This window comes from Eubalaena glacialis, chromosome 10, assembly GCF_028564815.1.
Source record: "Eubalaena glacialis isolate mEubGla1 chromosome 10, mEubGla1.1.hap2.+ XY, whole genome shotgun sequence".
Taxonomy (NCBI): domain Eukaryota; kingdom Metazoa; phylum Chordata; class Mammalia; order Artiodactyla; family Balaenidae; genus Eubalaena; species Eubalaena glacialis.
The window spans coordinates 23,614,113-23,634,359 of NC_083725.1; the positions used below are offsets into that span (position 1 = coordinate 23,614,113).

General features: G+C 40.3%; 1 protein-coding gene across 1 annotated transcript; it reads left to right on the forward strand.

Moving 5' to 3' along the window:
• Positions 1-1,605: 1,605 nt before the first annotated feature.
• On the forward strand, positions 1,606-17,974 carry TEX12 (testis expressed 12). Its single transcript, XM_061203991.1, has 8 exons — positions 1,606-1,913; positions 2,423-2,529; positions 4,537-4,711; positions 13,586-13,871; positions 15,396-15,474; positions 16,241-16,352; positions 16,442-16,493; positions 17,264-17,974. Exons 4-8 carry the CDS (start codon positions 13,846-13,848, stop codon positions 17,406-17,408), a joined length of 414 nt encoding a protein of 137 aa, XP_061059974.1. The 5' UTR covers positions 1,606-1,913; positions 2,423-2,529; positions 4,537-4,711; positions 13,586-13,845; the 3' UTR covers positions 17,409-17,974.
• Positions 17,975-20,247: the final 2,273 nt, after the last annotated feature.

A 20,247-nucleotide genomic window follows, 5' to 3' on the forward strand; every position in this document is an offset into this window, starting at 1 on the left:
TCCTTTAATCTGGTCCCAGGTGGTCTCCTGATGAGCTTCTCGAGATTATCAAACTGTGGTCTTCTCTGGAATGAAGAATGCTAACATCTTCCATTTGTTGCGGGTTTTAGTTCGGTGATCAGAGAAAAATCACAACGCTGAAGTGCCACTTTAAAACCATCAGGATGGCAAAAGTCTCTAGGAAGCGCTGATGAGACTTCAACTTGGCTCCGGCTACGCACAACATCCACCTGGCAGAGTCCCGGGGCCATCCAGGCGCCGCGAGCGCGGAGCTGGCAGGTCCCGGGCGGACCCCGAGGGCGCGCCGCTCCCCTGGGTGGGGGTTCGCAGGCAGGAACGCGCCCCCTGGGCACGGCTGCGGCTCGGGAGCCGGATGTGGAGCCCCAGCACGATGCCCCCTCGGCGCCCGGGGCTCGGCGCGTGGACCACGGCCCGGCACACCACAGTCCAGCGAGGCCCCCGGGGCTTTGCTTTCGAGAACCCGATCGGAGTAGGCACTTCGAAGCGGACCCGCCGCGCGGTCCATTGCCCCCCGCGGACCCTGCTGGGAGGACAGGGCCTCGGAGGAGAGGGTCAGAGAGAAGCGGGGGGGGGGAGGGGTGTTTACTGGGGTCCGCGGGAGCCCCTGGGGGCGGGGAGAGGGCCGCACGGACAGGCGCCGGGGAGCAAGCGCCCCCGGCCCGGACAGACCGCGCGCCCGGGCGCAGAGCCGGGCCTGCGTTCGGGGAAAGTTGCAGTCCTCCTCCGGCGCCCGTACCCGCGCCCCCGGGACACCCGACACCCGGGCTCCGCGTGCGCGGCGCCCGCCGCCCCCAGCAAGTTTCCCCAAGCGCCCCTACATGGGTCCCCGGCCGCGGAGGGGCCGGTTCCGCGCCGCTCCTGCAGGCACACAAAAGAACGGGGCGGCTGCGGGATCTGCGGGTGGCCCCCGGGCACCTGCCCGGACGTAAACAAACCCCGGGGTCCGCGCTGGGCGCCCCACGCCTGCCGGGGAAGCGGCGGCGCGGTCCCCGGCCGCTGACAGCTGGGGGCCGCGGCCGGGGCCCAGGCCGGCCGGGGATCGCAGACGCCCGCCCGGCCACCCGCCCGCCTGGCCGGAGCCGGGCCGCGCCGCCGCCGCTGCCGCTGCCGCCGGTGGCCGCTCTGACCCTCCCCCGAGCCGGCGGCACCACAGCGCCACCGGCCCCAGCTCCGCCGCGCCGGCGGCAGTGGCGGCGGCGGCTCCTCCTGGAGAGGCAGGCGCTTCACCCCCACAGCAACTCCCCACAAACTTTCCCCAGGAATACGGCGGGCTGGGGGCGCGGGGCGCGCGGCCGGGCGCCGCCGCCGGGCCGCAGCCCCCTCCCGGCGCAGCGCCCGCCGCCCGCTCCCCCGCAATTAAATATTTTTTAAAAGTGCGTTGATACAACCATGTCTCACTTTTGCTTGGATCAGTCAGCAAACGCTTTTTGGAAACCCCAAATTCTCCACACCTCCTACCTTTCCAGCTGCCCTGCTCCTCAGGCCGGGTCCCCATGGGAGGCGGGGCTGCGTGCTGACGCACGGCGAGTGCACTGACGTCCTCGAGCCCCGCCCCTACGGGGCCGCCTGCCGGTTGGAACGGCAGTCCCCCGGCGCGCAGGGCAACGAGGCCGGCGCCAAAGTGAGCGCGGCATGGAGGGGTCTGCCTAACTGGGGCCCGTGGCCCTGCGTCTTCTGGCTGCGACGCGGGTCCTGCGCACGCTGCGGGGCCGCAGCCGCCGGGCGGTGGGCGCCCGAGGGGCCGGGAGGCGAGCCGGGGCCCCCAGGCGGGTGTGGGCACCGTGTCCACAGCCAGCGTCCCCGAGGCCGCGCTCGGGCCATGATGACTCGGTGAAGCTGCGCTGCGGCAGCGCGGCCGACTTCTTCCCTGTGTCCAGTAGTGGTCTGGAGGGGTAAGGAAGCCTGCCTTTCAATTTGCGGGAGCAGAGGGTTTGAGGTCCTCTCTCTTCTATTGCTCTAGTATACTGCATAGCACCTAATAAAATACTGGGTTATAGTTGACATTTAAATCGCTGATTGATCATCAAGATTGGGAAGTATCATTGGAAATGAAAATAGGAAGAGTCTTAAGATTTTTAGGTTTTTCTTTTTTTTCCTATGTCTCAAAAGGTATGTAGTATTTTACTGAGTGGTTGGGAATAAAGTTTGCAGTATTCAGTGTATTCAGTTTTAGTATCTAAATAGAATTAAACTGCTGCTGTAAACTGGAATAACACTTTGTTACTGACAAGTTTTCGAATGCATCTGTTCGTCAATTACCTGTTTGGGAAGATTGTAGTTAATGATTTTAAGAATGTGGCTATAAACCTCCAATTGACTCAAGAAAAGCAAATAAGTCAAGATTGACAAATGTATAGGCTCTTCATCTTATTGTGTGTGTGGTTTTTTTTCTTTCTTTTAGTTATTTGTCAAGGTGTAAAGAACTCTACCACTCTTAAGACAGTAAACTTCACGGGGTGTAATCTGTTGACATGGCAGGGAGCAGATCACATGGCCAAGATCTTAAAGGTGATTTTTTTATGTTTGAACTTTCATGAAAACATATGTGATTGAAGCACATTAATATATTGATACAGATGGCAGTTAATTTTTGTCTTTTGATACGTGTGAGTGCAGCTTTCGTTTTGTTGAAAGAATATGACCAGTTTTCAGTTTGGGATTCTGCCATTTAGTAAAGATAGTCCACTTAATTTTAGGAATAAGAGATTTAATATATAATAATATTTTAATCTATTTTTAGTTACTGAAAACATTGATTGTGATACTGTGAAAAAACTATGCCATTATAGTCTTCAAGACTTAAATGAATCAAGTGTTTACTAGCTGCTGTAGTTTATAAACTAATAAAAATCACTACATCAGCAATTTGTAAATACAGTTTTTAAAATAATGCCTTAACAACTTTACAGTGGTTCTAATTACTGTATTTAGGCCTAAAGTTATTTAATAATTTGACATGAAGCCTTCTGAATAGTTTGATGGTGCAGATCAAGGGTAGGTAAACTATGGCTGGTGGGCCAGATCCAGCCCGTTGCCTGGTAAAGAAAGTTACTTTGGAACATAGTCGCACCCATTGTTTACATGATAGCTATGGCTACTTTCACCCTACGCCAGTGGGGTTGAGTCGTTTCAACAGAAACTGTATAGCCCACAAAGCTGGAAATGTTTAAATTTAGATTTTAAAAATTGAAAAATTCTTTGAGCCTATACAGGGCAAGTCCATTGACCCCTGGGGTTTGAAAACAGTCAAGAACTTGGGTGCCTAAGCCAAATGGCCTAGGTTCAAATTCCCTTTCTCCCATTTCATAGCAAGTGACCATGGACAAATCACTTAACCTCTGTGCCTCATTATGAGGTTTAAATGAACTAATTTGTATAAATAGTGCCTGGCACATATTAAGCACTGTGTAAGTGATTGCTGTTATTTCTGCTTGGAGCTTTTATAAGGTATTGTTAATAGAAAAATGACACTAATGATTTTCGTTTTAGAGTGTCAAAGGCACTTTGAGTCTTTTATTTTTTCAAGAATGTAATAAGACTTTTTCCATTTAAAGTCAGTGTTCCCTATTACCAAACTTTATTTTATGAATATAAAGAATTGAATGTCTTTAAGACAATACTTGTGGTTAAATGTCAAACCACTATTTTCCCAAGGCGCATCCAACTGGCTGTGCGTAGTCCAGGCCTCTAAAGTTGGTGTGCACGCCCTAGGTAGCATGTGAGATCCATTGTGTAAATATAGTTTTAAAAATAATGCCTGGGACTTCCCTGGCGGTCCAGCAGTTAAGGCTCTGCGCTCCCAATGCAGGGGGCCTGGGTTCGATCCCTGCTCAAGGAACTAGATCCCACGTGCCTGTCGTAACTAAGAGCCCACATGCCACAACTAAAATATCCAGCATGCTGCAACTAAAGACCCGGCACACCCAAACAAACAAACAAACAAACAAATAAATATTTTTTAAAAATAAATAAAATAATGCCTTAGGAGTTAGGAAAAGAACATATTAGAACCTATTTAGCTTTGTGTCATTTAAACACTATCTGTGTAGTTTATAATGTACATACATTATATGTATAGAACTTCGTGTATATAATTTGTTAAAGAATAAGATGCATATTAAAAAGTTTTCTTATGGGTTGCCCAGTCAGGTGTTTGGAGACCATTGGAGGACAGAATGATGACATTTAGAGCCTCAGCAATGATAGAATTTAGAACCAATTCCCTGACTTAGAAGATAAGGAAAAGAATTCATAGACTGTAATTGAGTTGTCCAACTTTACATAACTGTTCAAGAGCAGGTCATCCAGTGGCTGGAATCTAATCACTGACCAACTAGAATCTGGGTCACTGGACTCGTAAAGCAGCAGTGACTGTTTAATTTCTCAGGTTGATTCTCGTGGCATATATGCTTGATATGTGTGTGTGTAAATCTCTGACATAATAAGCCATACTCAGTAGGCACACCCTGTTTCCTTCTTCAAGCATCTTAATTTCATCCCATTAAATCTTTGAAGTATCAGACTACCAGAAGGCATGAAGAAACCTGGGCTGAGAGTCTTCGCTCCAGGAGACCTGATCTTGACTGTATGGCTGGTTTGAGGCGCATCACTCTGAACTGCAACACGTTCATTGGTGACCTGGGTGCAAGTGCTTTGGCAGAATCTCTTAGTGAGGATTTATGGCTTAGAGGTAAATTCTAAAATTGAAAATATTGAATTTTTAATATGATATATGCTTAGCTTTTGGCATGATACTGTTGTGATAGGATTTTTTTTAAAGCCTCATTTTACTGATAACTTTTATTTTGCTTTTAATCTGTCTCTAAGAGTTGCATATATTCTTTATAGAAACTACAGAGTAACAAGAGAACAATTACCTATAATCTTAATACCCAGACATAATCACTGTTCATTTTGGTGCACACACTTTCAGTCTTCTATTTTTCTGTAAATATATTTGTACACTTAGTGATTACAAAAATAGAATTGTAGTATACTTGCTATTTCATATTCCTGCTTTTTTCACTTAATGATGTATCATGTAGTATTCCATCGTATTGATGTCGCATCGTTTAATCAATTCTTTGCAATTAGATTTACACAGTTTTGCTTTTCCCTGTCAGAAACAATGTGAAAACGTTGTATATACGTCTCTGTGTCCACTGGGATTACTTCTGTAAAATAAGGTCCTAGAAGTGGAATGACTAAGTGTGACATATTTTTAAGACTTTTTTTTTTTTTTTATACTGCAGGTTCTTATTAGTCATCAGTTTTATACACATCAGTGTATACATGTCAATCCCAATCGCCCAATTCAGCACACCACCATCCCCACGCCACCGTGGTTTTCCCCCCTTGGTGTCCATACGTTTGTTGTCTACATCTGTGTCTCAACTTCTGCCCTGCAAACCGGTTCATCTGTACCATTTTTCTAGGTTCCACGTACATGCGTGAATATGCGATATTTGTTTTTCTCTTTCTGACTTACTTCACTCTGTATGACAGTCTCTAGATCCATCCACGTCTCAACAAATGACTCAATTTCGTTCCTTTTTATGGCTGAGTAATATTCCATTGTATATATGTACCACAACTTCTTTATCCATTCGTCTGTCGATGGGCATTTAGGTTGCTTCCATGCCCTGGCTCTTGTAAATAGCGCTGCAGTGAACATTGGGGTGCATGTGTCTTTTTGAATTATGGTTTTCTCTGGGTATATGCCCAGTAGTGGGATTGCTGGATCATATGGTAATTCTATTTTTAGTTTTTTAAGGAACCTCCATACTGTTCTCCGTACTGGCTGTATCAATTTACATTCCCACCAACAGTGCAAGAGGGTTCCCTTTTCTCCACACCCTCTCCAGCATTTGTTGTTTGTAGATTTTCTGATGATGCCCATTCTAACTGGTGTGAGGTGATAGCTCACTGTAGTTTTAATTTGCATTTCTCTAATAATTACTGATGTTGAGCAGCTTTTCATGTGCTTCTTGGCCACCTGTATGTCTTCTTTGGAGAAATATCTGTTTAGGTCTTCTGCCCATTTTTGGATTGAGTTGTTTGTTTCTTTAATATTGAGCTGCATGAGCTGTTTATATATTTTGGATATTAATCCTTTGTCCGTTGATTCGTTTGCGAGTATTTTCTCCCATTCTGAGGGTTGTCTTTTCATCTTGTTTTTGGTTTCCTTTGCTGTGCAAAAGCTTTGACGTTTCATTAGGTCCCATTTGTGTATTTTTGTTCTTATTTCCATTACTCTAGGAGGTGGATCAAAAAAGGTCTTGCTGTGATTTATGTCAAAGAGTGTTCTTCCTATGTTTTCCTCTAAGAGTTTTATAGTGTCCGGTCTTACATTTAGGTCTCAAATCCATTTTGAGTTTACTTTTGTGTCTGGTGTTAGGGAGTGTTCTAATTTCATTCTTTTACATGTAGCTGTCCAGTTTTCCCAGCACCACTTATTGAAGAGACTGTCTTTTCTCCATTGTCTATCTTTGCCTCCTTTGTCATAGATTAGTTGACCGTAGGTGTGTGGGTTTATCTCTGGGCTTTCTATCTTGTTCCATTGATCGATGTTTCTGTTTTTGTGCCAGTACCATACTGTCTTGATTACTGTAGCTTTGTAGTATAGTCTGAAGTCAGGGAGTCTGATTCCTCCAGCTCCGTTTTTTTCCGTCAAGACTGCTTTGGCTCTTCGGGGTCTTTTGTGTCTCCATACACATTTTAAGATGATTTGTTCTAGTTCCGTAAAAAATGCTATTGGTAATTTGATGGGGATTGCATTGACTCTGTAGATTGTTTTGGGTAGTATAGTCATTTTCACAATATCGATTCTTCTAATCCAAGAACATGGTATATCTCTCCATCTGTTGGTATCATCTTTAATTTCTTTCATCAGTGTCTTATAGTTTTCTGCATACAGGTCTTTTGTCTCCCTAGGTAGATTTATTCCTAGGTATTTTATTCTTTTTGTTGCAGTGGTAAATGGGAGTGTTTCCATAATTTCTCTTTCAGATTTTTCATCATTAGTGTATAGGAATGCAAGAGATTTCTGTGCATTAATTTTGTATCCTGCAACTTTACCAAATTCATTGATTAGCTCTAGTAGTTTTCTGGTGACATCTTTAGGATTCTCTATGTATAGTATCGTGTCGTCTGCAGACAGTGACAGTTTTACTTCTTCTTTTCCAATTTGTATTCCTTTTATTTCTTTTTCTTCTCTGACTGCCATGGGTAGGACTTCCAAAACTATGTTGAATAATAGTGGTGAGAGTGGACATCCTTGTCTCGTTCCTGATCTTACAGGAAATGCTTTCAGTTTTTCACCATTGAGAATGATGTTTGCTGTGGGTTTGTCATATATGGCCTTTATTATGTTGAGGTAGGTTCCCTCTATGCCCACTTTCTGGAGAGTTTTTTATCATAAATGGGTGTTGAATTTCGTCAAAAGCTTTTTCTGCCTCTATTGAGATGATCATATGGTTTTTATTCTTCAATTTGTTAATATGGTGTATCCCATTGATTGATTTGCGTATATTGAAGAATCCTTGCATCCCTGGGATAAATCCCACTTGATCGTGGTGTATGGTCCTTTTAATGTGTTGTTGGATTCTGTTTGCTAGTATTTTGTTGAGGATTTTTGCATCTATATTCATCAGTGATATTGGTCTGTAATTTTCTTTTTTTGTAGTGTCTTTGTCTGGTTTGGGGATCAGGGTGATGGTGGCCTCATAGAATGAGTTTGGGAGTGTTCCTTCCTCTGCCATTTTTTGGAAGAGTTTGAGAAGGATAGGTGTTAGCTCTTCTCTAAATGTTTGATAGAACTCACCTGTGAAGCCAGCTGGTCCTGGACTTTTGTTTGTTGGAAGATTTTTAATCACAGTTTCAATTTCATTCCTTGTGATTGGTCTCTTCATATTTTCTGTTTCTTCCTGGTTCAGTCTTGGAAAGTTATACCTTTCTAAGAATTTGTCCATTTCTCCCAGGTTGTCCATTTTATTGGCATAGAGTTGCTTGTAGTAGTCTCTTAGGAGGCTTTGTATTTCTGCAGTGTCTGTTGTAACTTCTCCTTTTTCATTTCTAATTTTATTGATTTGAGTCCTCTCCCTCTTTTTCTTGATGAGTCTGGCTAATGGTTTATCAATTTTGTTTATCTTCTCAAAGAACCAGCTTTTAGTTTTATTGATCTTTGCTATTGTTTTCTTTGTTTCTATTTCACTTATGTCTGCTCTGATCTTTATGATTTCTTCTGCTAACTTTGGGTTTTGTTTGTTCTTCTTTCTCTAGTTCCTTTAGGTGTAAGGTTAGATTGTTTACTTGAGATGTTTCTTGTTTCTTGAAGTAGGCTTGTATAGCTGTAAACTTCCCTCTTAGAACTGCTTTTGCTGCATCCCGTAGGTTTTGGATCGTCGTGTTTTCATTGTCATTTGTCTCTAGGTATTTTTTGATTTCCTCTTTGATTTCTTCAGTGATCTCTTGGATATTTAGTAACGTATTGTTTAGCCTCCATGTGTTTGTGTTTTTTACGTTTTTTCCCCTGTAATTGATTTCTAATCTCATAGCGTTGTGGTCAGAAAAGATGCTTGATATGATTTCAATTTTCTTAACTTTACTGAGGCTTGATTTGTGACCCAAGATGTGATCTATCCTGGAGAGTGTTCCGTGTGCACTTGAGAAGAAAGTGTAATGTGCAGTTTTTGGATGGAATCTCCTATAATTATCAATTACATCTATTTGGTCTATTGCCTCATTTAGAGCTTCTGTTTCCTTATTTATTTTCATTTTGGATGATCTGTCCACTGGTGTAAGTGAGGTGTTCAAGTCCCCCACTGTTATTGTGTTACTGTCGATTTCCTCTGTTATAGCTGTTAGCAGTTGCCTTATGTATTGAGGTGCTCCTATGTTGGGTGCATATATATTTATAATTGTTATATCTTCTTCTTGGATTGATTCCTTGATCATTATGTAGTGTCCTTCCTTGTCTCTTGCAACATTCCTTATTTTTTTATTTTTTTAATTATTAGCACCTTTAGTTATTATTTATTTATTTATTTATTTATTTGGCTGTGTTGGGTCTTCGTTTCTGTGCGAGGGCTTCCTCTAGTTGCGGCAAGCGGGGGCCACTCTTCATTGCGGTGCGCGGGCCTCTCACTATCGTGGCCTCTCTTGTTGCGGAGCACAGGCTCCAGACGCGCAGGCTCAGTAGTTGTGGCTCACGGGCCTAGTTGCTCCGCGGCATGTGGGATCTTCCGAGACCAGGGCTCGAACCCGTGTCCCCTGCATTAGCAGGCAGATTCTCAACCACTGCGCCACCAGGGAAGCCCCATTCTTTATTTTAAAGTCTATTTTATGTGATATGGGTATAGCTACTCCAGCTTTCTTTTGATTTCCATTTGCATGGAATATCTTTTTCCATCCCCTCACTCTCAGTCTGTATGTGTCCCTAGGTCTGAAATGGGTCTCTTGTAGACAGCATATTTGTGTGTCTTGTTTTTGTATCCATTCAGCAAACCTGTGTCTTTTGGTTGGAGCATTTAATCCATTCACGTTTAAGGTAATTATCGATATGTATGTTCCTATGACGGTTTTCTTAATTGTTTTGGGTTTGTTTTTGTAGATCCTTTTCTTCTCTTGTGTTTCCCACTTAGAGAAGTTCCTTTGGCATTTGTTGTAGAGCTGGTTTGGTGGTGCTGAATTCTCTTGGCTTTTGCTTGTCTGTAAAGCTTTTGATTTCTCCATCGAATCTGAATGAGATCCTTGCCAGGTAGAGTAATCTTGGTTGTAGGTTCCTCCCTTTCATCACTTCAAGTATATCATGCCACTCCCTTCTGGCTTGTAGAGTTTCTGCTGAGAAATCAGCTGTTAACCTTATGCGAGTTCCCTTGTATGTTTTTTGTCATTTTTCCCTCGCTGCTTTCAGTAATTTTTCTTTGTCTTTATTTTTTGGCAAGTTGATTACTATGTGTCTTGGCGTGTTTCTCCTTGGGTTTATCCTGTATGGGATTCGCTGCACTTCCTGGACTTGGGTGGCTATTTCCTTTCCCACGTTAGGGAAGTTTTCGACTATAATCTCTTCAAATATTTTCTCTGGTCCTTTCTCTCCCTCTTCTCCTTCTGGGACCCCTATAATGCGAATGTTGTTGCACGTAATGTTGTCCCAGAGGTCTCTTAGGCTGTCTTCATTTCTTTTCATTCTTTTTTCTTTATTCTGTTCCGCAGCAGTGAATTCCACCATTCTGTCTTCCAGGTCACTTATCCGTTCTTCTGCCTCAGTTATTCTGCTATTGATTCCTTCTAGTGTAGTTTTCATTTCAGTTATTGTATTGTTCATCTCTGTTTGTTTGTTCTTTAATTCTTCTAGGTCTTTGTTAAACATTTCTTGCATCTTCTCGATCTTTGCCTCCATTGTTTTTCCGAGGTCCTGGATCATCTTCACTATCATTATTCTGAATTCTTTTTCTGGAAGGTTGCCTATCTCCACTTCACTGAGTTGTTTTTCTGGGGTTTTAGCTTGTTCCTTCATCTGGTACATAGCCCTCTGCCTTTTCATCTTGTCTATCTTTCTGTGAATGTGGTTTTTGTTCCCCAGGCTGCAGGATTGTAGTTCTTCTTGCTTCCGCCTTTTTAAGACCGTTGATACACATTGCCAAATTACCATCCAGAAACGCTATGCCAATTTGTAGTCCACCCCAACAGTGGATGTGAAGCCTGCCTCACACAAACACTGGCTTGTAGCACTTTTAAAAAAGTGTAAAACTACAAAAATGAGTACCTCTCCCTTTTTCATGCAAGTGGGATTACTCCAAATTTCATAACTTTTTTCAGTTAATTTAGCAAGTCAGTAAATTTGCATCTATTGCATCATTTTTTGTGACTGTTCAGTGTTCCATTATATGAATATGCCACAGTACACATAGCTTCTCCATTCTTGTATATAAGCTATGTCCAGGTTTTCAGTTCCAAATAGTACTCTGATATGTATCCTTGCCTATATCTCTTGACTATTTCTTTTGGTTAAATACTTAGAAAGAGAGTTGTTGGATCAAAAGGGTATACACATTTTAAAGGCTTGGCTTAATCTGATAGGAGAATAACCACATTTTGTTTTATTTTGTATTCCTTTGATTTACCAGTGGGTTTACTGGCTGTTTGTATTAATTTGGCTAGTTGGTTAATTATACCCTGTGTCCATTCTTCTGTAGTGAGAGGTTGTAACGTTTGTATCCTATCCTGTCAGATCCGTATGTCTGACTTTCTGTTTCTGTGTGTCATGGGGTGTTGAAAGACTCCAGTTATTTAAATGTGATGCTCCACACAACACTTAAAAAAATGACTCATGATAGGTGCCTTTCATGTAATATTTTTTAATACCTGCGCTTTTGTGATGATCCCTTTTGTTTAAGTGAGTAGGTTGTTCAGCCCCAGAACTACTAGAATTCATGATCATTTGTTCTAGTTTTTGTCTGACCTTTTACTGAGAGAGTTCTTGACCATCATACTTTCATGATAGGTTTTTAGTATGTACTGTGTCTTCACACCTTCTTTGAATTTGTTATTATTTGTATCCTCCTAGACTTGTCTTTTTTGCTCTAAAACTAAGTTATTACATTTCTTCTCTTTCGTTTTCCCCTTTTAACTAGTTTGAAGTGTGATTTGAAGCTCAAGATCATGATCAAAAGAATGCAGTGCCTGTCTCAGCTCCACCAGTTTTTGCTTCTGAGGTTTACATGCCACTGCTGCCCTTGCTAATTATGAACTGAGATTCATTTTGTGATGTTTTTTTCTCATAGGTTATATACAGTTATTCTTCAGTTCTGTAATTGTAGAATATGTTAGATGATTTATTGATACTGAAGGCAGGGTTATCATTGCACATCCAAAAAGTGCTTTTGTTTTGTTTTGTTTTGGTTTTGGTTTTTGCTTTATTGGAGTATAATCGCTTTAAAATGGTGTGTTAGTTTCTGCTTTGTAACATAGTGAATCAGCTCTACATTTACATATATCCCCATATCTCCTCCCTCTTGCATTTCCCTCCCAGCCTCCCTATCCCACCCCTCTAGGTGGTCACAAAGCACCGAGCTGATCTCCCTGTGCTGTGCTGCTGCTTCCCACTAGCTATCTATTTTACGTTTGGTAGTGTATATATGTCCATGCCACTCTCTCACTTTGTCCCAGGTTACACTTCCTCCCCCCTGTTTCTTCATTCTTTGAATATTCTAAAGCACCAGACAACTATAACCCTGTGTGCCCTCTCACTTATTCTCACTCATGTAGCTTATACAATGGAGAAAAGATTTTTAAAATGTTTATGCTGTTCTCTTAATCTGATGTAAACATTTATGTATTAGGTGGAATCATTTTTTCCTGGAAATATTTTAACAACTAGATAACTACCTGTTTAGATATCATACAATGTGAAGGCTGGGAGAGGAATTAGGTCAGTATTTCTCAGACTTTTGGATTTGATGGACCATTAAGAATAATAACAACAATAATGACAATAATGAAGAAGAGATAAACACTGAGTGGATAACTTTACATTTTACCAAGCAAGGACATTAAAAATGTAAAAAATTTTATATTTTTTTTTCTTGAGAGGACACGTTAACATCAAAAATTTTATGACATAGTAACAGAATAAAAGAATCTTTTAAAGTGAGTACATTAACTTTAGGAAAAACTCATTACTTTTCCCTTCATTTTATCACAAATAGGAAACATTTCAATACAGATTGCTATCAGTCCTCAGATAGTGATTAGAATCCTTTAAAGACTATCAATAACTGCACCATAATCACTAGTCTAGCTTTATTAAATGACTTACATTTCACAATAATGCCAACTCAAGTTAAACCGAGTACTTTTTTCCTAGGAGCTTACTTGAAACAATTGGCTTTTCCACAAACCAATGAACAAACATATACACACAATACTTAACGTCTTGACAACTAACATTTAAATAAGCCAAAGGGAAAAAAACAATAATATGTATGTGTTAAACATAATTTGCTAAGGTGTAAGATTGTGGACCTGGAATTTATGGGAAGTGTTATTGACCTTTGTTTTATAAGGTGATATGCTTTTTATTTTCTTCCACAACTAACGGAGCATTAAGTGTGGAACGTCTATCTTTCAAGTTGCAGGTCAAAGTCACCACATTAAAGCTCCCCATAAGGCTAAACTTCAAATACGTGAGCCACGTATGTTACAAAATTTTTTTTTCAAAGTTGCCAATGAAGTTGATTAGTTATTGACACATCAAGAAGGGAATTTTCTCAACCGGTGTGATTCCGGAAGTTTGGTTGCACCAAAGAGAAAGAGGTGAAGGAACGGAGGTTCTGGATACAAAGTGTCGGCTTGAGGGCCAGGGGAACTCAGGTTTAAACCGTTGCTGCAGACCCACCACCTGGGACAGGATGTAACTTTTACTTGGAAAGTGGTGGTGGTGTGCTACTATTTCGTGTTCCTTTTCTGAGGTTCCAAGAGGCTGGGACACACCCGGCCTTCCTCTGGCAGTTCTTCCTTGATCTTTCTTGAGAAACCAGTCTCAGATCTCTCCCTTCTTCCCCAGACACTCACTCGGAGGTGGCGAGTTCTGTTTCACGGAGACTCCAAAGCGCGAGGCAAGGCGGGAAAAATCCCCCTCTCCTCTGCAGCGCGGGAGGCGGGGCAGGCGCCTCACGTAATCTGCGCGCTGCACGCTGGGAAAACCGCCTCCCCGAGCCTGCGCACTCGCGCGCACGCCGGGCCTTCTCGTTCCCGTGCTTTGGCTGACGAGGAAGCTCCCGACGCCGGCGAGCCATAGACTGCTCCTGGGGTGGGGCTGCGCGGATGAGCGCCCATGAGAGTGTGACAGGGTGTGAAGCAAGGCAGTGAGAGAGGGTGGACGCTTACCCGCAGGGTCTCTAGTGGGGCTGAAACGCTAGTGGGGAGGAAAGGAGGGGCGCGGTGGGAAGTGAGAAGCAAGATGGGTGGGATGGCCTGGGAGGCCGAGATGGCGGTGGGAGGAAAGAGAAGGTGAGGAGAAAACGGTTGCACAAGGCCTGGGGGTAGTGCTTGGTAATGACGAAGGCACCAACGCCTCAGATTGCACAGCCGGTGTCAGTGGCTGTGAATGTTATTTGTCACAGGTGGAGGCCCAGCCTCTAGACCAGGCCTTGATTCAGCTGAGGGCCTAAACTCTGACAGAAAAATTAATCTGTTTTTACAGAAGCAGAATTACCTAATTAGATTTTGACTTGACATACATGCATGTTCTTTTACTTTGAGAGAGGCGAGAAGAGGTGTAAAAGGAAAAGGGAAGAGAAAAAGAGGAAGGGAGACGAGAACCACTCTCGTGTTCGCTTCTCTGAAACATCCTCAAACTTCCCAAGGCAGAGGGAGAACTACTGTGCATGTGTAGTATTTTCTAGGTATTACCGTTATAGCGCTTAAATTTATATACTAGAAAGGTACTGACAGGAATGTAGAAGCACTATATGGAATTTACTAAACAGACATCTTTATTATGTTGTTACTGTCTTTCTGTCATATATATGAATATTATACATGACTAAGCAGACAGATTCATTACAGTTTTCCAGGTCAGCATAGTTTCTCAAAAAGCAAGCAAAGCAAATGATAACTTGAGTGTAGACAGAGATCCTCATCCGTTAGGGTGTAGAGACTATACCATTCTAGGTTTCAACATTTTTCAGGTTTAAACTTAATCTTTCAGACTCCCAGGAAAATTATCTTCAGAATTTATGGGAAAGTAATTTAAAAGTAAAATTTGATGCTGTATGAAGGTAAGATAGGACAGTGGAAACAGAAGTCTCTTTTAGACTAGAAGAGATCTTGGTTCTAGTCTGGCCCAATTTTACATGTTTGAATTTGGTCAACTATCTATCTCTGCCTCTGTTTTCACATCTGTAAAATTGAGATTGAATTAGATGAACTGTAAGATTTGTTTCAACATTAAGATTTTGTGAAGGCAGAAAAATCTTGAATGAATCCTGAGACAAGGCAGAAAGTGCCAAAGAGACAGGCTTGGCTGACTGTATATAGAGGGAGTAGAAGAAAATCATGGGGATGGTAGGCTGGCTCAGGTGATGTAGGACTTTGGATGCTCTACTATAGAATTTGAACTTATTCTGGAGCAATGAATGGTCAAGGGAAGGTTTTTTGAGTTAAGGGAATGCAGTAATCAGAGTTTTGAAAGACTGCCCAAACAGCAGTTGGTAGAATGAAACAGAGAAGGGAGAATTTGAGTAGGTTAGGTAAGTGACAAATAATGAGAGCCCAAACTAACAGTGGCAGGAGGAGTGGAAAGAAAGGGAAGGATTCAAGACAGCTGCAGCATGAGTGTGTAACTAAAATTGACATTGCTCTAAACTTTGCAGCTCTTGCCTCCAGAATATGATGGCCAGTCACCTTGTAAAACCTGATACTAGAAATTGCAAGAGACCAAGAGAGTTGGAGGTAATCTTTGTGCTTGTGGAGCCTTACTCTTTTATTTTATATACTTCTCAATTTTTTTCCATTTAAGATAATTCGACTGATAAGTGGAATTTAATGTCTTCATATTCCCAGAGCTGGGATTGTCCCAGCAGGAACTCTGTTGACTCCAGCTGCCTTTTCACTAAGTATAGGCCTCCAGGAAACTATTGGGAGGTTTCTTTATGGTAATTTGTGATCTAGAGACAGAAGTGGGTTCATGCCTTTATGATACATAAGACTTTACATAATTATTTTGATACCTAAGTAGGATACCTAGGTACTATACTTGCTGATATTTTTGAAAAAGAGCACTGTATTCTGCCCTTCTTCACTACTACCCCACCAATTGATCTGTTTACATTTGGAACATTATTTGTTCCCTTAAAGATTATGTTATCTTGCAAAAATTTGCAAGCATATGGCTGTTATCCAAATGAAAGTTTTGCTCTTTTGCTATGGAAAACATCTGCTGGCGCAAGATACAGGAAACTTTTTCATCAGGAGATTAATACTATTTTCAAAGTCTAAACATGTAATAAAATTATTATGTTGAACAAAGTTGGGCCTAAAAGTTTGCTGGTTAATAAAATTACAAATAACTAATCAGGACACAAGAGTATATAATTTCCAGCATGTTTGCTTTTCTCTGAAAGATGTTTTATTTGCTTTTTTTTTTTTTTTAACAGAATGTATATATCTTAAGCATCTTGCTAGCAATTTACCTATTTTCTCTACTTTCTTCTATTAGCCTCAAATGCCGGATAGTCCACAACTGTCCTCTCTTGGAAAATCAGATTCTTCTTTCTCTGAAAGCTCTGGACTATTTTATAAAGATGAAGCCCTGGAGAAAGATTTGAATGGTGATCTATAAAGTGCTTATATTTCTATACATTGATATTATAATATGGAAAGTTTATTATACTTAACTTAGTGATTTATTTTTGAACAGATATAAGCAAGGAAATTAATCTAATGTTGTCTACATATGCAAAGATCTTAAGGCAAGTACTTACAGTATATTCTTTTGAGTCTTTATTTTACACATAGAAGTTTTCTTCTGGAAACTCCATAATGGGAAGTTTAGTTCAGGGGCTACAAAACCTATCTAGTAATTATAATTTTGAAATTTTTTATTCTACCTCAGTTTCTTATAATAGATTAGTTGTTTATTTTCAAAGACTACCGTTTCCACTAAACATCTTTTGTTTTGATACTCTCAGAGCTGAAACGAGGCTGGATATATTTTGTTCTCTAATTATCAATAGATGATAAAACACTTAAAATTTTCTGAAAAAACTCAGAAAAATACCATTTGGTGAAGTTAACCATAATAATAGAGTGATGTTAAAGATAAAGTAAATATATTTATGAAATATTTAAATATTATCAATATATATTTGAAGGCTGAATTTAAGTATTCTGTTGGCCTGAGACTATCATGTTTTATAAGGTGTTTTTTAAAACTACTGGACAGTCACTGTATTTGAATAATGGTTTGTGTGGCTGTTAATGTATATAGTTTAATATTAGAATTATAATGTGTAAGATACAAATTCTGCTGTGTCAAGGGACTTTGAGTAGTCAAAAATATTTGTGGAACTAATTTAACTTTTACTGAGCAGTGTTTGTAAATTAATGAAGCTTTTTGATGTACAAAGCCATTTAAATGAAATAGCTAACAAATATAGCATAATAGAACACATCACTATGATAGTGTGTTTAGATGTTATTACTATTTAGTTTAATGTAAAACTTTTTTTTCCCCCATTAGTGAGAGAGCAGCAGTAGATGCATCGTATATTGACGAGATAGATGGACTCTTCAAAGAAGCCAATACTATTGAAAACTTTCTAATACAGAAAAGAGAGCTCCTGAGACAGAGGTTTACAGTGATTGCAAACACACTACACAGATAAAATTGTGTACTTAAAATAAGCTGAGAATTTAAACCCATTATTGTTGTAATGAAAGAATGACATTTGTGCTCTGAATGCTCTCCAGTTGTTAAGAAAATGTATACCTTAAATATAGAAGGGGAAACTCCTTAAATTTCTTTTCTCGATTTAAAAGGGGCATTAAGCTGGACATTAATATGATACATAGCTTTTCTTTTGAGAGTCAAATATTTGGCATATTTTATAAAAGTGTGAACTATTTAAATTGTATATGGATCCTCTTCTTTTTTTTTCTTAAACCTCCTAACCTTTCTTAAATTTCTAAAAGAAGACTCAGTGAGTTAATTTGATAATATTTAACAATATTGCACTTTTTCTTTTAGAATATTTTGTTTAAATAGCAGATAGATAGCTTTGGAGATAGTTTAAGATGTTTTTCATGGTCAGCATTGAAAGAAATTAAAACCCAAAAGTAATTTGTCCAGTTTCTCAATATGTAGTTAAACCGTGCTATTGCTATTTAATGTTACCATTTGATTATTTTCAGTATTATTATTATACATTGCTAATAAAAATTTGGTTTAAAATTATTGTCTTGTGGTAAAATAAAAACCAGAAATTACTAACCAGAGCTTTATATGAATTGACTTTTTTACACATCAGCCATATCAATGGTACAGTTAATGAAGTATATTTAGAAGCCTTAGCAGCTAGCTGTGTGGTATAGGATAAAGATTAGTGGTCTAGAAGTAGAAAGATTGTTTAAACAAGTCAATCTCAGTGAGTCATTTCAATCCTATTATAATTCAGAAATTGAATTCGGACTAGGAAATCTCTTAATATTTATCTAGCTGAAAAAATCGTCCCTTTGTTGGAAGGTACTGCTATGATTTTATTGAAAACTTTTAATATGTTATATGTGATAGCTATATTGATCAGATTTTTAAAAATCACAGCACCAATTGTTCAATCATATAGATAATTCAATCTATTATTTGTATATTTTGCCTATATAAGCAATCACAAATTTGGACATATTTACAGGCAGTACTACAGGGAATTTGGTATTCCTCAGGTGGACAGCATGTTTGCCTTGTTGCCTTCTAAATGTTAAAATAAAATCTCATTTCATCAGATTACTATTTTAAGGCATATATACCATATAGAATAAATATTCATACAAGAAAGGACTGAAAACAGTAAAATAAAAGAATATTTACTAAAAGTATTGGTTATTAAGTGGAAAAAATTATTTGGTTTGTACAGGGATATGTTAACGTCACAGGATAGGTTGGAGGTCAATGAAGATTAGAAATGGGATTTTTAAAATTTTTTATTAAAAAAAATGTTTTTAAACATCTTTATTGCAGTATAATTGCTTTACAATGGTGTGTTAGTTTCTGCTTTGTAACATAGTGAATCAGCTCTATATTTACATATATCCCCATATCTCCTCTCTCTTGCGTTTCCCTCCCAGCCTCCCTATCCCGCCCCTCTAGGTGGTCACAAAGCACTGAGCTGACCTCCCTGTGCTGTGCTGCTGCTTCTCACTAGCTGTTTTACATTTGGTAGTGTATATATGTCCACGCCAGTCTCTCACTTCGTCCCAGCTTACCCTTCCCCCTCCCCGTGTCCTCAAGTCCATTCTCTACACCTGCGTCTTTCTTCCTGTCCTGCCCCTAGGTTCTTCATAACCATTTTTTTTTTTTAATTCCGTATATATCTGTTAGCATACGGTATTTCTTTTTCTCTTTCTGACTGACTTCGCTCTGTATGACAGACTCTAGGTCCATCCACCTGACTACAAATAACTCAATTTCATTTCCTTTTATGGCTGAGTAATATTCCATTGTATATATGTGCCACATCTTCTTTATCCATTCATCTGTCGATGGACACTTAGGTTGCTTCCATGTCCTGGCTATTGTAAATAGAGCTGCAATGAACATTCCAAGAAGAGGTTTTTAAATTGGATTATGCATTATGTGTGTGCGTATACGTTTCTGTTTTTTTCCATACCCAAAATTACAAACCTGCCATGGCTGGTCTTGTGCAGGACTCTTCCGCACGTGAGAAAATGAGAGTTGTCTATATGTTAAATCTGTATGGACTTCGCAAGTGACCTTTTGTCTTTCATCGAAAGCACTTGACCTGCAGCAGTGTGGCCTCACCAGTGAAGGAGCAAAGGCTTTACTAAAGGCCCTTGAAAGCAACAGAACTCTGGTCGTTTTGGATATAAGAAAAAATCCACTTGTTGGTATGTGGTCACTTTTTTTTTTTAATTGATTAACACATAGCAAAACAAAAAGAGTTTGTTCACGTATTGACAGTTTTTAAAACTTAATGTGTTTCACTTTCCTCATCGTATACAGTTGGCCCTTGAACAGCTTGGGGGTTAGGGGTGCCGCCCCCCACGCAGTTGAAAATCTGGATATAAGTTTATAGTCAGTGGTTCCGCATCTGTGGATTCAACCAACCTTGGCTCGTGTAGGACGATAGTACATATTTATTGAAAACTATCCGTGTGTCAATGGACCCGCGAGGTTCAAACCCATGTTGTTCAAGTGTCAACTGTACTTTTCTAATGTTGCACTTCCCTTATGTTCTTAGCAGATAATGTATTAATTAAAGTGAGTTATACCTTTAAATTGTTCTTATCTCTACTCTGAATAGAGGTGAACCTAGATACTAAGCCTGCTTCCACCAAGAGCATTATTTCCTTGTTGTGCAACCTCTGAATTCTTGCAAGGAGTACTTTATTCATTTGTCAGTTTCACAAGTAATTTTTTTAATAGCTTCTGTGTGCCAGATACGGGTCAGGCACTAGGGATAAAGCAGTGAACCAGACAGACAAAAGTCT